The sequence below is a fragment of the Bos javanicus genome, chromosome 13 (assembly GCF_032452875.1).
Source record: "Bos javanicus breed banteng chromosome 13, ARS-OSU_banteng_1.0, whole genome shotgun sequence".
NCBI lineage: Eukaryota > Metazoa > Chordata > Mammalia > Artiodactyla > Bovidae > Bos > Bos javanicus.
Window position 1 is genome coordinate 54,616,125 of NC_083880.1, and position 15,718 is coordinate 54,631,842.

Sequence of the window (15,718 nt, forward strand, 5' to 3'; positions counted from 1 at the left end):
TGTGGCTGCCAGGGTGGGGACAGAGGGGACAGAGCCATGGAACCACCACAGAGCTTGTGCTCCGAGGCGCATCACAGAGCCCCAGATCAGGGCACACCTAACACTGCTCCACACCCTTGAATTGCTGACAAAAGGCAGCCTAGGGACCCAATGCCCAGCCCCAGAGGCTCTGGGTGGCCATGGGGTCAGGCATTTTGGGGGGTGTACACTGGGGGGCACACATGCTCAGGAGGGCTGCACCAGGGTCGTGCCCCAGGCACTTCCACAGCAAAGTGGTGACGCAGCTGGGCCATGTGCACCCAGAAGTCCAGCCAGAGGTACTCATGAGACCAGCCCCTCCCCTGCCCTGGCCATCCACGGGCTGCCGTCCATACCGAAACACTCAAAGTCAAATGAGTTTATTCAGAAAAGGCCTCTGGATCAGAGTAAGAAAATGAGTGCCCCCTCCCACCCCTCCAGACCCTGAAGGGCCAAGTTACAAAGGTTGGTGGGGGGGAGGGGGGTGACAGCACACAGGAGGGAGGAGGTGGGAAGTGAGGTGGAAGGAAGAAGGCTGAAGCCTCAGCCTCCCCGAGGACTGGGCCTGGCCTCCTTGCAGCTGCAGTGACCACCAGGGACAGGCCAACAGAGCTGGACACTGAGAACAGCTGACAACGTGGCTCCCAGGCCTGTGGCAGGGCAGGGCCAGGAGGGCCACGGGCGTCTGCTTCCCTAAGGCTCTCCGGGATGGACACAAGGCCCCACCTCTGTGGGCTCTGCTCTCTCCTCCACCTCCAGTGCTGCAGTGCCTGGGCTGCCAGGGGCACTCTGCCCCAGCCCTGCCTGGCCTTCTGTTTCCTCTTTGATCCCATTTGCACCCTCTTCAGCCTCTGAGCACTCAGATGGGGCAGGGGGCTTAGTCGTGGCCAGTGTCAGGGTGCCACCATCTGCTGCTGCCTCTGGGTGATCACTGGCACCTTGGTCCATCTTCCTTCGCTTCCTTACCTCATCGGCCACCTTGGCCCCTGGGGGCTGGGGGCAGGGCTGCTTGGCCTCCTCTGGGGCCTGGCTGACCACTTCCTGGGTCTCCACCCTGAGGCTGCCCTGGCTGAGGGCGCAGCCTTCCAGGTTCAGGGCGATCTTCTCCACCTCAGAGGCGCTGGCGCCTGGCTCCCCCAGGGCCCGCTCCCGCAGATTCGCCTCCAGCTTCCTCTTCTTGCTCTCCTTGGGGTTTGGTGACTCTGGTCCCTGCTCCTCGCTGGTCTCATCTCCCTGGTCCCTTTCCAGGGCTCTGACCTCCTGGGACTCTGTGCCAGGTAGCTGGGGACCCTCGGCCAGTGGGCCTGCCTCCTCGTCCTTCCCCAGCCCACAGGTGTGCCTCTGGGTGCCAGCTTCAAGGGGGGGTTCCCCAGGGCTCTCCTCCTCCTTCGCCTGTCTGGGGCAGGCCAGCCGGGATGAGCAGGGTGGTGAGCATGGCTTGAACTTCTGCAGTTTGTCCTGGGGCCCCCAGACGAACCTGTAGCGGGGCCGGAAGTGCTCCCAGGCGAAGCGCAGCAGCTCGCGGCGCTGGTGCCGGCAGCGCACGGTGAACACAAAGTAGTCCAGGGCGCTGTGCCGCAAGCCTGGCAGCTGCCTCCGCACCAGCGTCTCCTCCAGGAAGAAGCGGGCCAGGGGTGCCTGGTAGTGCGCCAGCCCCAGCTCCCCCAGAGACTTGAGGATGCGGGTGATGCGGAGGTTGTTGTGGCTGTGCCTGGTGGGGACAGGAGGCGCTGGTGGGGCTGCACGTGGGTGGGCGGTGCTCAGCCAAAGACTGCCCTTCTCCAGCCCCCCCTCACACTCCCCCAAGAGGCTGGTGTCCACCAGCAGAGACACTCCAGCCCACAGGTCAGTCCCCATTCCTACCCTGTCCTCAGGTCCCTGAGAAGATGGCCTATGTGCCTGGATCGTGCAGGTAAAGAACTGTGATGCGTTCCCTAGAAGGGTGACTGTCCCCTTGGTCCCATGGAACACGCACCCTCAGCACAGCTGGAGAAGAACCAGATGGGGACCCTCTAGAGGCAGGGGTCTGTTGCCCATGTGCCCTGAGCTGCTGCCCCTCCACCCAGTGCATTCTAGGGGGAAGAGGGGAGCATGTCTGCCACACCCTCCAGGTGGGATGCTCAGTGATGTAGTGAAAGTGATGGAGCCCCTTGGCAACCCAACCCATGCCTACATGGGTGGCAGGCCATAGCAGGAAGCCCACAGCTGAATCAGGTGGCACTCACCCCTACTCCTCCCGCTCCCTCTCCTGTCCTGCCCAACCTGGTCCCATCCTCACCCCACTCTGTCTTGCCCCCACCCTGCCCTTGCCCCACCTCCACAAGCTCAGAGGATGCTGGGAGTCTCAGGCTCTGCCTTGCAGGCCCCTCCCCAGAGATGTTTCTCGCAATCAGAGACCAGCTGTGCAGAACCCCAAGCTCCTGGCCTGCTCACCAGTTGAGGTTCTGGAAGCGCTTCTGGTAGTTGTGTGCTCGGCACACCTGGCCGGTATCTCGGTCCTGGAGCTGGATCCCAAAGAAGCCCAGCATGAGCTCGTAGGCCTGGACCAGCCGCTTCCTGACCTCCGCAGACTTCTTAAATGCCTGGAAAAGCCCCCAAGGGTGGCAGAGAGCTCAGTGTCAGTGCAACACAGCCAACAGCTGGACACCTTCCTCAGGCCCAAATTCATCTGGGGCCTTGGCTCAGAAGGCCAGGGCGCAGGAGCCTGGGGCTGCTCACTTGACTTTGAACTGGCTCCAGACCTCCCCAGCCTGAGGCATGTGCTGTAGCCTTGAGAGGAACTCCCTGACCTGCGGGAAGACCTCAGGGACCCTAGGGCTGGACACAGGGCTGTAAGCACCCATCCTGTCTCCTGGGCACACCTGCTTGGCCTCCCCGGCTCCTGGAGCCCCCTCCCCACTCGCCAGGCATCATCGATCCAGCCCAAACCAGGGCTGACCAAGGCAAAGCCTGGTCACTCTGACTCTGCTTGTGGCCCCTTCCCGAGACCCCTGGACATGAGCAACCCTCTCAGTCAGATTTCTCTGGAAGCCTGCAAGGAGCACTGAGGGCCAGAGGCAAGGACCACTTATGAGGGAAGATAATAAAACTGTGGGTAGGGGAGTCCTTCAGCTCCTGTTCCCCAAGGGACCCATGAACACCTGTGGCTAGCCGTGACCTGTACCTTGACCTCCAGAGCTCACCTCGATCTCCTGGAGCGTGAGGGGCTTGGCGTGCCAGTTCACCCCTGGCTCCCGCAGCGGAAACAGCCTGTGAGGGAAGGGATAGCACAGGCCTGGTAAGCAACACTCGCGGACCCTGGGGCTCGGCTCAACTCTGGCAGGGCTGGCTGGACCTGGCGTGCCACATGTGCTGTGATCTCTCCCCAGTCAATAAAGTCAAAGGGTGAGGATGGAAGAACTCCAGGGGGAGTGCCCAGGATAAGGACCCAGGACAGCCCACCCACAGGAGTCCCAGCCCACCCAGAGTCCAGCCTGCCCACGCAGCAGGAGGGCACCTGCCAGACAGCGACCAGCCTCTCTACCATTCCCTTTCATTCTCACGTTCTTCTTTGCCGCCCACCATTAATGCTGCGGAATTATTCTCAGGGATATCCTGTGCCCTGGGTCAGTCGCCTGCAAGCCGTCCTTAAAGGACACTGCATTTGCAGGCCAGCGTCCGGGGAGCACCTTAAGACACCATTAGAATCCGCCCTTGCGGCAGAGGGGCTCTGTGGACAGATTCAGGACAGCCTCATGGGGCCTCCAGCGAGCCAGCTAGTCGACTGCTCTTGCTATCCCCCAAAGCCAGCGTCAACCCCCAGCAGCTGAGGCTGTTTCCAGCTGGAGAACCCAGACCCGGTCTCCCCTTAGCTGGCCCCTGCCCGCAGAGCCAGGCACGGGGCACAGAGGGCAGTGCGCCTGCTCAGTAAGCCCGGCGCCTGGAAGAGGTGGAGCCAGGATCCAGTACGGGCGGAGCCTCAAGCCCCTTCTCAGAAGCCCCGCCCACTCACCACTGGATGTAGGAGTGATTGTCCTCCAGGAGTTCATAGTCTTCCTTCCAGTTCTGAAGAATGTCCTCAATGAAACAGCCTGGGAGGCCCACAGAGACAAGTCAGGGGGACTACCGAAAGCCCCTCCCCTCGCCCCTTTCATGAGGACCTTGGGGTTCAGGTTGTGCACACCTCCTGTGATGTTAACCCAATTTAGGCTGACCACCACTGTGCAATCTGGAAGGTGAACCCTTATGGCTGATAGAGGGCAGACCGGAGTGGGCAGGCCATGCTGGCACTCTGGGTGGGAGAACCTGGGAGGCCCCATCGGGTAAGAGAGAGTGGTCCCAGATCTAAACCTGTCTTTGCAGAAGGGAGGCCTTGCTGCACCCCACAAACCACAGGCTGCTAGCTGGAGTTCTGCCTTCACACAGGGCCTGCTACCAAGCCCTACGCTGCAGCCTGGTCTCCGCAGGGCACCCCCCACTTTCTGCAAAGGGCCTGGAGGGGAATATTTGAGGCTGTGCGGCCCCTGGCGCGTGCAGCAAAGGAGCCATGGACAACACGTATGTGGATGGGTTCTGATAAAACCTCACCGTGGACACTGAAATTTGAATCTCATATGATTTTCACATGTCATAAATGTTATTGTACCATAAAACTTCCCCAACTGTTTAAAAAGGTAAAAACCATTCCTTCCTGTTAGTTTATGTATGCAGCTTCCTCACTATGGAGGCAGAGTCAAGTAGTCGTGACAGAGATTGTGTGCCTGCAAAGCCACCAGCATTCATCGCCTGGCCCTTTGGAGCATGGTGGCCACTGTGTCCAGGCCAAGGGTTGGGGCCCTGGGAGTCCCTCAGCAGCTTTGGGGGGTGGGTGGGTGGGTGCTGTGGGGGTATATCTGAAAGCCACAGGTCCAAACCATGTCCCAGCAGACCAGACAGGCAGAGGAGAGAGGAATACCCCTAGAATGGAGCTGCCGGCAGCTGGGCAGGTACACACCGTTAGGCAGGAACCGAATCTCATTTTTGTAGAAACTCAGGTTGAGCATGTCGCCATTGTCATCTCCTTCTACCAGATCCTACAGAGCCAGAGAAAGGTGACAAGGTGTCATCCAAACAGGCTGACTCCAAGGACCCCTCATACTGAAGCATTCCTGGGCTGGGTGGGAGGGAGGAGGTGTTGGCTCTTGGCCCGTCAACCTCCAGATATCCTGAGGGCTGGTGAAGACCCCAAATGCCAAACCTGGGTCCCCCACGCCACAGGGGAGGACCAGCCTTCACACTTGGGAGACAGCAGCCACCTCTGACCACCAGTGACGACCATCCCCTCCTCAACAATGTGGGCCAGGGCTGGGAGGTCCCCTTCATCTGCACCCCAGAGACAGCCCAAGGGTTCCCTGAGACTCTTGGGTACAGAGGGCAGGGGCTGAGGACAACAGAAGCCATGAGATGGGCTGGTGGGGCCTCCTGTGGATGAGCTGGCGGCTGGCGCAGTCACAGTGTGAAAGGTGAGGGTGCTGTGGTGGGAGTTAGGGCGTGGTGCTGTCACCCCGTGATTACAGGAAGGATTCAGTCCTGGTGGGCTGCAGGGGTGGGGCTGTGCACAGATACCTACCGGGTAGTGGTGCCGGTACCGGCGTGTGTCCCGTGCAGCTCTCCAGTTTCGGGACCCTGTCACCTTGAGCTGGAGAGAGAGAAAGGATCAGATCCCAGTGGGGAGACCCTCCCCATTCTTCAAGGCAGCCAGCAAGCAGGACCCACCCCAGGGAGGACCCACCCTGGTAAGGGCAGCAAGGACTGGGCCTAGCTGCCAGCAATATCAGAGGGGCCAGAGTAGCTGGAGTGAGCCCTCAGGACTACAGGCCAATGTGCATTCTTGGGGTGCCCCCCGACTCCAGCATTACTTTCTCCTCCCTTGTTTGCTGGCATCACAGTCCAGGACCTCCTCTGGGAACCCCACCTCCCCCAACATTTCCTCCTTGCCCTGCGCTCTAAGCTAACACCTAAGGGGCTGTATTGGAGAAGGAAATGGCAACCCACTCCAGTGTTCTTGCCTGGAGAATCCCAGGGATGGGGGAGCCTGGTGGGCTGCCGTCTATGGGGTTGCATAGAGTCGGACACGACTGAAGCGACTTAGCAGCAGCAGCAGCAGCAGCAGCAAGGGGCTGTATACCCAAGGGCAGTGGCCTTGCCACCTAGAGCCCCAGATGCTTCTGAAGAGGGTTTCTTAGCCAGATGCTGGTTAGGTCAATGGACAGTGGGTGGAAATGAAACTCAGCAGAAGCTGCCCCACCCCTCATCAGCATCCATTTCTCAGCCTCCCTGGGTCGGTCCAGAGGGTGGGTCCTGGTCAGGTGGTCAGGTGCACAGCTCAGAGCAGGGCCAGCACCATGGGTGCACAAATGACAGTGTCCAGGAGGAAGCACCAAAAAGCCACACCGGGACCCAGTGTGTGGCAGCCAGGAAGGACCATGGGGGAATGGAGAGGGGACTGGGACTTTGTAGAAGGAGAGAAGCCATAGCAGAGGGGCAGGGAAGAGGTCAGAGGACCATGGGCATCTCACAGGAAGGTCCACGTGCTGAAGCACTGCTTTAGGAGTGTGGCCCATGGAGCTATAGTGAGGATGGTGTCCTGCCACCTAAGCTGCACCACGTCCAGTGGGCATCCGCCTGGGGGAAGAGGTGGATTCCTGCCCTGTGATCTGTGCCCCTGACCACTGCCCAGCCTACCTACCCTAGGAACTCGTGCACCCCTGAAACACTGGAAATGTGCCGAGGTCGCCGGCCTTCTCAGCAGGCCCAGGAGCCCCTTGGGGTTCCTCTTGCTGACCGACCACTCCAAGACCCGGAGAGAAATTTGAACACCAGAGTGCTCATCTGCAGCACGACAATCCATCACTGAGACCACTAAGGCTGGAACCCAAGCTTCCCCAGATACGGTGCCAAGATATCCTCATCCCAAAGGGAGGGGGACACGTCGTGACAACTATCACTTGGAGCCCTCTCCCTCACCTAGAACCCCAGCTGGAGCAATGGCGTACCCACTCGGGGATTGTGACACCTGGTAAGTACCAGCAAATAACTGCCAGTAATGTTGAATAACCATGGTTATGACAAGTAACCAGTGGTGACAACAAGGAGCTGGTGGGCACACCAGCTGCCCTGGCTCAGGCAAGCCACACACATGTAGCCTCCAAGGCCACCTCCACACACATGTAGCCTCCAAGGCCACCTCCAGACGACATGAGGTCAGCCCCAGTCAGAGCGGGTAGGTGCTGCACCTAGTGAGGGTCAACGGAGTGGGGCAGGCTGGGGGCTCTGGGGCCTGGGGAAGGGTGGAGTCTTGGGTAGGGGAGCCGGGGTGGAGGTAGCAGCTCCAGGAGAGAGGCGGTGAAGGAGGCCAGAGCTGAGGGCTGGGTCTGTCTAGAGGACAGAGCCAAGGGCCTGAGGCTGGGATGTGACAGGGGAGTCAAGGATGTGCTGGGGCCATCCTCTGGAGGAAGTGTCACCGCGCCGATCTGGCCCTGGGGATAAGGGTCTGAGAGTGGCCCCGGATTCCCTGCAAGGTGCCCTGGCGGGGGAGCACGCGGGGGAGCGGGTCGGAGCGGACCTCAGCGTGTCCTGGGAACCAGGAAGCGAGTAGCCGGAGGACAGGGAGGGAAGGGGGCCACCGCTGGAGATGGGGAGCCGGGCCCCAAGCCGGGTCTCTGGGAGGTGCCTTCACACCTGGCCCCGTGGCGGGGCGGGGAATGGCTTGCCAGAAACCGGGCTTTGCCCCCTTTGCCGCCGCGGCCTCCCCAGGGGCGCCGGGTTCCCAGGGCGCGGGGGCGGCACCTGGAGCGCGCTGGGCGGCGCGTCCTCCTCGGCTTCCGCGTTCCCCAGAGCGCCGGTCTCGCCATCCTCGCCGGCTTCCGCCCGCGGGCCCTCGCCGTTCTCCTCCTCATCCTCGTCCCAGGTCGAGTCGCAGTCCGAGTCCTCCATGCTCCGGTGGCGGTGGGACCCGCTCCGGCGGAAGCGAAAGTGAAACAGGGAGGAAACGCGGGGGCGGGCCGGGGGGCGGGTCGGAGGCGGGCCCGGGGCTGCCGTCTCGGTCCGCCCAGCCCGGAGGAGGACCGTCCCCAGGATGTACCCTCCAAGGATGTCCCTCTGGAGGAGGCCTGTCCTCCCACACCGAGAATATCCCTCCCCCCGAGAAAGCCCCTCCGGAGGACGCTCCCCTCTCCCCCAAGGTTGTCCCCCCCCACCCCATGCCCACCTAGGTAGGGATTTCTCCCTGGAGAGGACCCTTGGGGGGTGCTCCCTAGGGTACCCTCTCAGGACCCTCCCAGGTCCCTTTTCCCCTGGAGAATGGCCTCCTCCACCCTGGAAGACGCCTACACGCAAGATGTCCAGAACCATTGCCCCGCCCCTGTGTTCTCCTCAGAAGAATGTAGACAGGAAGCCCGCCCCCTGAGGAGGTCCCCCAGAGCACCCCCAGAACGTCCCTTCCCCTCCGAACACCCTCCCCTGCAGGGCACCTCTCTCCACCATGATCCCCCCAAGGATGACCTCAGGGAGGGTGTCCCCCTGAAGGGTGGCCCCCCTGGAGCTTGTTTGTAGCAGATGTGCCCCACAAGTGTGCCCCTAGGAGGATACCCCCAGTTGTCTGAGAGTCCCATAGTGCAGTGTCCTCGTGGGCCTGCCCTCCTGTCCCCTCTGCTGCAGGTAGTGGCTGTAAGACAGCATGGGTGCTGCAGTCACTCACTTGGAGGCACCAGGTAAAGACCCAGACACCCGGAGACAGGAATGACCCGGGGTCACCCTCAGGGCTGGTCAACAGAGACTGAGGCCCTGCCCAATGCTGCAGGCTGCCAGGCCTCAGGTTGGTATGCCCAAGGATGTGACAGTCCTTGAGCTCTGCATCTGCGGACAGCTCAGAGCTGGACAGAACCTGCCAGTCTTGGCCACGGGCACGGCTGAAGACCCTTCATGCTGGTGCCAACTCCTTGCAGGCTTACCAACCTCCGTTATCTCTCTGGGTACCATCTCGCCTGGACAACCTTCAAGGACAGTGGTGACTCCCCCAAAGGTATGGAGTTCTGGGCATTTCTGCAAATCTTCTGCCACTGATGGCCAGGGTAGGTGTCCCAAGGAGAAGGCAACAGAGGCAGACGGCCAGGCATTGTGCTGTGCTATGCTAAGTCACTTCAATCGTGTCCAATTCTGTGCGACCCCATAGACGGCAGACCACCAGGCTCCCCCGTCCCTGGGATTCTCCAGGCAAGAACCCTGGAGTGGGGTGCCATTTCCTTCTCCAATGCGAGAAAGTGAAGTCGCTCAGTCGTGTCCGACTCTTAGCGACCCCATGGACTGCAGCCTACCAGGCTCCTCCGTCCATGGGATTTTCCAGGCAAGACCACTGGAGTGGGGTGCCATCAGGCATTGTGCAGGGCTGGCCTATTGCAGACTGTGGCCACAGGCCTGGCCTTCTTAGCTGACTGTGACTAGACCCTGGCTGTGACTTCTGGAGGGATGGGGCCCTCTGATGAGGCACTGATGGGTGCTGGGGCGCTCTGAGAGCACTTGGGTTGGTAGGCAGGCCCTCCCACCTCTACCTGAAAACAGATAAGCATGCACTGGAGGACACAGTGCTGTAGCCCCAGGCCGTAGCACTCAGAGCACAGCCTCCCATACTGCCTGCTGCCACACACTTGTTCTCACATGGGGCCCAGCTTCTGCTTTACAAGTGCCAGTCACATTTGACTGTACCAGGGTGCCATCTAGATGCCCCTCCCTGTGGTAGGAGGCCCCTCTGAAAGTGTGATCTTCTCCTGGAATCTCACCCCATGGGGCCCTTAGGCACCAGGTCTGACTGTGGGGTGTAAGCTTCTGCCTCAGCTTCCTGCACGGGGCAGTCAGGACGGAAGGCCAGGGCTGCTCAGGGTCAGTAGACCTGACATGAGACACTCCGTGCCAGGCACTGCGGGCCCTACTGGGGCAGCAGGTGCCGGCCTCCGACCCCCACCCGGCCACCTCTCAGCCCATGGAGCCCCATGGGCTCAGGGATTTCCAATTGCCTGTGGCTGATGTTGGGGGGATGGGTGGCACCAGTGTCCTCCCGGTTTGTCAGGATGAGGGTGAGCGCCTCCTCTCTCACTTGGGAGGCCTGAGCTCCGCCCCAGTTCTCATGCTGGGGGGAAGCAAGCACTACTCCCATCAGGCACCACTCCAACTGGGTGCCTCTCTTGAGGTTTTTTATTTGAAGGGATGCTCACACGCAACAAAGTAGCCACTCTAGACCTGTTACTAGTTTGTATATTCATTGTATCAAGTGATCCAAGTACATCAAAGCCTAGCTTCAGTTATAAATCTTGGAAAAAGACAACCTCCTACTATAAGAAAAGTTAACTGTGATATCAAAATCACACAACTCCAGTTGCTTTTTTGTGCTTTAATGTCCCTCAGTCAAAAGCAAGTATGTCTCAGTCAGCCTGGTGCCCAGGCCCCATCAGTCCTCGGCCTGCCTCCCTCTGCTCATTCATTTGGTCTGTTTGCGAGTGGACTGACTCGAGAATACAAAAATAACCGCTACAAATTCTCTGTATCTGGCATATAAAAACTGAGTGAAAAGTATCTCAGTAGTCTGTTACCTTAAAACAAAACATCTCAGCAAAAAATACAACACAGGTTCAACTTCTGCAGTACTTTTTTCGTATAAAACCCTAGTAAAATAGGCTTCTTAAAAATTAAATAGTGAAATACCAACCAAATTATATACATCATTACAGTACAGATGAATGAGGCAAAGTACCCAGTTCTCAAGTCTCCCTGGTGGTGGAAGGGCCGGCGCCTGTGGCCTGACGCTCCCCCCCTGAGGCTGCAGTCAGTTGAGAGCCAGCCTTTGACTGGTGGACAGACGGAGAAACGGGAAGACCCGGGCCCCTCAGAGCAGAGAGGCAGTCCATGATTTATTGCTTGCTGTGTCCGCGCTCTGCCCACGCAGCCTGGTCCTCAGGCCCATGCCAACGCTTGGCCCCAGGTGCAGCTGAGCCACAGCGATGGAACCCATGAGTGTCCAGAGAGGACGCGGCCTGGGCTTTCACGTCCCAGGTCTCAGCATCTGAGCGGGACCCATCCTGGGCGTTGGGGGCCATCCGAGCCCAGACGGTCTGAGTGGCACCTCAGGAGCCTCTGGCACCCGAGGGCAGGCAGTAGGGCCGGTGGTATTTGACCCTCCCACTGCCTCGAGACCACAGCACCCGCCTGCTGTGAGTATCTACGTCCGGCGCCGCTTGGCTGCGCTGGGGCTGGAGGGGTTGCTGTTGGCGGTCAGGACTTTGTCGGTGACCCGGCTGCGCTTCCGCTTGTCTGGCCCCTCTTTGGACCCCAAGTCCGAGTTGTTCTTTTCTTTGTCTTTGCTGGACTTTTCTGTTGCTTTCCCCAAGCTTCCTGAAGATGAAAAAACTGGGAGACAAAATCATTTGGCTGAAAACAGAATATCCAAAATTTTATTTCATCTTCCTGTTCAGTTACAAAAATCTATACCTATGTACATGACATCGACCCCAAAAGGCTCCTCCCTAGCTGAGGTGCCTGCACGGCTGTGCCCATCTTTGCTTCTCGGGGTTTGCCCTGCACTGAGAAGGCTGCCACCCATTCTACTTTAGTCGGGCAGCCTCCTGCACCCCCACCCCCAAGGCTGGCTCCAAGAGTGACTCCCCTGTGTGGGAGGCTCTCCCCAACCAGACAGAAGCTGCCTTCTCAGCTGCTGAGACAGACGAATGACCCCATTGCCAGTGATGGGGAAGCCTCACCAGGCTGGGGTCCATGCCCCTGGGGCCCTACGGTGGGAGGGCAAGCTCCACGCTTACCATCATCAGCCCCGTTGTGGGGGTCCACATCTTCCTTCATTTCCTCTTTCATTTCCTCCTCTATGATCACTTTTCCTGTGGGGAGATAACCGACGATGACCTGGAGCCCACAATGGTGAGCGCCATGGCCCCGCCTGACCACGGTGGCTCAGGCCAGGGGCTGCTGCCGACTTGGGAGGTGTCTGCCCCTGTCTTGGAGGCCCCCAGACCGCCCCATCCTGGAGGGTGAGCACCACCCAGCCAGTTACCCTCACTCTCTGAGGCTCGTGACCTTCACCCTGACACCACCGCCTTTTCCCATTCCCAAATCTGCCCTTGCCCGAGTCATACCTTCTCGGACTTCTTGAATGATTTCTTCTGGAAGGATGAAGTTCCTCTCTGGATTTGGGAACGGAAGAATCTCAGACTCGTGCTGATGACAAATAAGGGGTTTTTTTAGAAGCAAAGAAGAAAATATGATTTTAAATATCACATTTAAAAAAATGTGACTAGAGATGTAAGAGCCAACTCAGGAGTGACCAACGAGCACAGATGGCTGTCCTGAGGGGCTGCAGTGGGCAGGCGCAGGGCCTGAGGCCTTTGTTCTCTCTCGTGGAAACCAGGAAAACAAAGCAAAATGGAGGCAGCACCAGGAATGCTCGCCAGGCTCCACTTGTTCCCCAGATCACGTAGGCCCAGAGGGACAGAGAGCCGGAAACACCACCACCAGACAAAGGGAAAGGTGAGCTGGCGGGAAAGGTCTCTGGGTTGGGAGGGGATTCAGGAGACAGGGCTTCTAGTCCCCAATTTGGGAGCTGAGCTGCAAGCCTGGTGGTCAGCGAATAAGTGTGCCAACTGCCAGCTGGGAGCTTCACAAACCCTGAGAGCTCCCAGGCCCATGGTCATCCCATGGGATGAGATCCACAGACCCATATTTACAAGGTCCCAGGTGACCATGGCATCAGCTCTATAGTGGTGCTGGGGTCCAAGGAACTGAGGAAGGAAGGGCTACCTGTCCTGGACTGAGAGCCCCCCTGGTGGCCCCCACAGCTGAGTATCACGGGGACCCCGTACTGGGCGTCACGGCCTCAGCACCCTCTAAGCCAGCGTCTGCACTTGAGAGCCATCTGTCCTGTCTACCGCACCAAAGGCCCGCAGGACAGGGGCCCTGCCATACTTGTCTCTGTGTCCAGCTCTGGGCCCCAGCCTGGAGTGGAGATGCAGGAAGCGTCTGGGGGCCAGGTGACACCCCAACATGACAAGCATGGGGGTCCTGTCAAACTGCTGAACATGGGAATTCTGGGGGAGTGAGGCCCCAACTGGTGGGCACAGCCCTTTGGGGGGCCTGCTTCAGTTCAACAGCTTGACCTCAAGTTCCCAGGTGCTAACTGCGGGCTGGGGGTCAGAGCAGTACTGTCATTTCTCTCCCTTCTCTGCCTTGGGACAAGGAGATGCAAACGACTTGCCCAAGGCCAACAGGGAACTTGTGGTGGTGAGGGTTAAGGACACAGGAAGGTCTGAGCTTCACTCTCTGCCTCATGACAAGCACCAGGTTTCAGTGGGAGGGGGATGGGAGGAGGGAGGGGCACAGGGTGGGGTGCCGGTGCAGCCCCAAGTCCTGACGCCTGCTGCCACAGGGCCCTGACTCCTGCTGTTCCTCTGCAGGGAACACCCACCTGTCTTTTCTACTGTCCTGGTTACTGAGTTGACCTGCTCTCCTTCAGACCCAGCATCTGGGGGTTCCCTGAGGGTGGCCTTCCGGTCAGCCTGGTTCTCACAAGAAGCCACCATATTCATCTCAATGTGACTCAGACCCAGTCACCTCCCTGCCTATAGCCCTCGGGAGTTTTCCACAGGACTGACAACCTAAGAGCCCCCTCCCACACAGGCCTCAGCTCCCTAGTTATCTCCTGGAAAGATCTTAACTGAACCTTGCCTCCCCTCCCCAAATCTAAGGTAGGTTCAGTACAGTAGCTAGCTACTGTCACCAGACTTGTGTTTTCATAAAACTACCCAGAGCTATCTCGTTTAACAACTCGTCACCTGTGGGACATCCTGGGTGTCAAGGTCCCTGAGGCCAGGACCTGGGTGGGTGGGGGGGCGGACAAAGGCAGGGTAGGTGGTGTGGAGGGGGCTCCCTGCCAGCAGCTCTGTCTGCGGGGGTCCAGCTCACCAGTGCCTGCATGTCATACATGGTGCTCAGGTGGTCCCAGATGACCTTGGATGGGACCTGCCGACCGATGTTCTGGCTGAACTTGTCTCGGATACAGATCATGTGGAAGTGCCGGTTCACACCTGCAGAAGGAAGGGGTCGGCTTGTGGGGGAGGGGTAGGCCAGCTGGTAGGGTAGAAAAGAGAGGTAGGGGGCAACGGAGAGAAAGCGGGCAGTGGTTGCAAGGGTGTAGGGAGGCAAAGGTGGAGGAGGTAGGAGGTGCGGGGGTAAGAGGTGGGAGAGGGAAAGGCAGGGGTCTGCAGCGGAGGTGTAACGAGGGGACAGGGGTCGGGGTGCACGTGAGGGCTGGAGTCAGCCGGGATGGGTGGCTGTACACAGGAAGGGGGCAGAGTCGGGTGGGGGTAGGGTATAGAAGGGGGCAGCGTGGGCAGGAGTTGGGGACTGCTGGAGGAAGCATGGGTGGGATGCGCAGGTGGGGGCAGGGTGCGCAGGTGGGGGCACGGTGCGCAGGTGGGGGCACGGTAGGCGGGGGTGCAGGCGCAGGAGGCCCCGCCCCGCGCGCCCAGCGCGCGTCCCCGACCGTTGTCGGCCGCCCCGCCCCCACGCGGGTGGGCCGCCCCGGCGCGGCGCTCTGCTCACCGACGGGCTTGTGGCCCAGCATGGCGTGGAAGAGGCACACCTCCACCTCGGGGCTCCACACCACCGTCTCTTCGGCCGGGCTGGTGGCCGCCTCCCCCGGGCCCTTGTCGCCGGCCGCGCCGCCGCCTCCCACCTCGGCCTCCCCCATGGCCCCGCCGCCCAGCGACGAGCCCCGGGCGGGAGCGGGCACGGCCACGAGCTCCGCGCAGGCGCACTCGCGGCGTGGGCGCGCGCTCGACGGGCTCGCTCTCGGGCTCTCGCTCGGCGCAGGCGCAGGCGCAGCTGAGCGCTGGGTCGCCGCGCCCCCAGGCGGCACGGTCCCGCGGCGCAGCGCCGGCAGAGCAGGCGGATCAGGCGAAGGAGTCGGTTTGCGTAGATGGATGGAAATGCCCTAAATTAGATAGTTCCAGTGGCTGCACAGCTCGGGGTAAACCCCGCTGAACTCTGCGCTTACGATGGCGGGAATGCAAGCTGCACCTCAGTAAGAAGCAAAGAAAAAGAACAGGCAACCTACAGTTCCTGCGAGTAGGGGCTCCAAGGGCTTCCACTGCCTCCAGCTGACCCTCGGCCTGAGCGCTGCACAGAGAGGCTCCTGAACACCGGGGCAGGGACGTCGGGGTACAGCCTTCCCGCCCGGGGCCTCCAGGGTGACCGGCACTGGGCCCTGGGGGGTTAACCCTGGTCGGGAGGGGCGGGGCCTCTGGGGGCGGGGCCAATGGGGCGGCCGGCCTGGGCAGTCAGGTGACAAGCTCAGAGCTGCGCCCAATCAAGATCGCCGGCCCCGCCCGTCCCCGCCCCCAAGGGCTTCTCCCCGCCCCTTCTCCGTCAGCCCACGCCCACGCGGTGCCCCGGGCGGGATACCCAAGGCTAGGAGTGCTCTTGCTCTTCTTCTCCCCCTGGGTGTAGACTCCGGGTCGGCCTTCCGGGTCCCTTTCTGCCTCTGCGGTTTGCCAGCCGTGTGAGCCAGGCAAGACGCTGAGCCTCTCCAGGCCGCAGTGTCCTCCGTGCAGTGCAACTAACGACGGCGCCTTATCCTGGGGTGCCCTGGGCACACTCTCGCGCTTCTTAGCGGGCATTCGGAACTGCT

The 15,718-nt window shown here is 60.5% G+C and overlaps 2 protein-coding genes and 1 long non-coding RNA gene across 3 annotated transcripts; 1 reads left to right on the forward strand and 2 right to left on the reverse strand.

Moving 5' to 3' along the window:
- Positions 1-382: 382 nt before the first annotated feature.
- On the reverse strand, positions 383-8,338 carry OGFR (opioid growth factor receptor). Its single transcript, XM_061436955.1, has 7 exons — positions 7,825-8,338; positions 5,606-5,674; positions 4,991-5,069; positions 4,010-4,088; positions 3,201-3,267; positions 2,452-2,600; positions 383-1,729 (listed from the first exon to the last, which is right to left on the reverse strand). The coding sequence occupies exons 1-7, from the start codon at positions 7,969-7,971 to the stop codon at positions 712-714; spliced, it is 1,608 nt and encodes a 535-aa protein (XP_061292939.1). The 5' UTR covers positions 7,972-8,338; the 3' UTR covers positions 383-711.
- A 92-nt stretch (positions 8,339-8,430) lies between these two features.
- LOC133259430 (uncharacterized) lies at positions 8,431-13,841 on the forward strand. Its single transcript, XR_009740387.1, has 4 exons — positions 8,431-8,851; positions 8,982-9,058; positions 12,443-12,561; positions 13,485-13,841. It is a non-coding gene; the product is annotated as an uncharacterized LOC133259430 (long non-coding RNA).
- On the reverse strand, positions 10,267-14,835 carry MRGBP (MRG domain binding protein). The gene is made up of 5 exons (XM_061436959.1): positions 14,632-14,835; positions 13,993-14,114; positions 12,171-12,252; positions 11,841-11,915; positions 10,267-11,433 (listed from the first exon to the last, which is right to left on the reverse strand). Exons 1-5 carry the CDS (start codon positions 14,777-14,779, stop codon positions 11,246-11,248), a joined length of 615 nt encoding a protein of 204 aa, XP_061292943.1. The 5' UTR covers positions 14,780-14,835; the 3' UTR covers positions 10,267-11,245.
- Between the last annotated feature and the right edge of the window lie 883 nt (positions 14,836-15,718).

Coding starts and splice junctions, on each gene's coding strand:
- OGFR (XM_061436955.1), bottom strand. CDS start 7,971: ATGGAGGACTCGGACTGCGACTCGACCTGGGACGAGGATGAGGAGGAG. Junction 5,070..5,605: donor GGTACCGGCACCACTACCCG/GTAGGTATCTGT, acceptor CTGGCTCTGTAG/GATCTGGTAGAAGGAGATGA. Junction 4,089..4,990: donor GATTCGGTTCCTGCCTAACG/GTGTGTACCTGC, acceptor TGGGCCTCCCAG/GCTGTTTCATTGAGGACATT.
- MRGBP (XM_061436959.1), bottom strand. CDS start 14,779: ATGGGGGAGGCCGAGGTGGGAGGCGGCGGCGCGGCCGGCGACAAGGGC. Junction 12,253..13,992: donor TGTATGACATGCAGGCACTG/GTGAGCTGGACC, acceptor ATTTGTCATCAG/CACGAGTCTGAGATTCTTCC. Junction 11,916..12,170: donor CATTCAAGAAGTCCGAGAAG/GTATGACTCGGG, acceptor ATCTCCCCACAG/GAAAAGTGATCATAGAGGAG.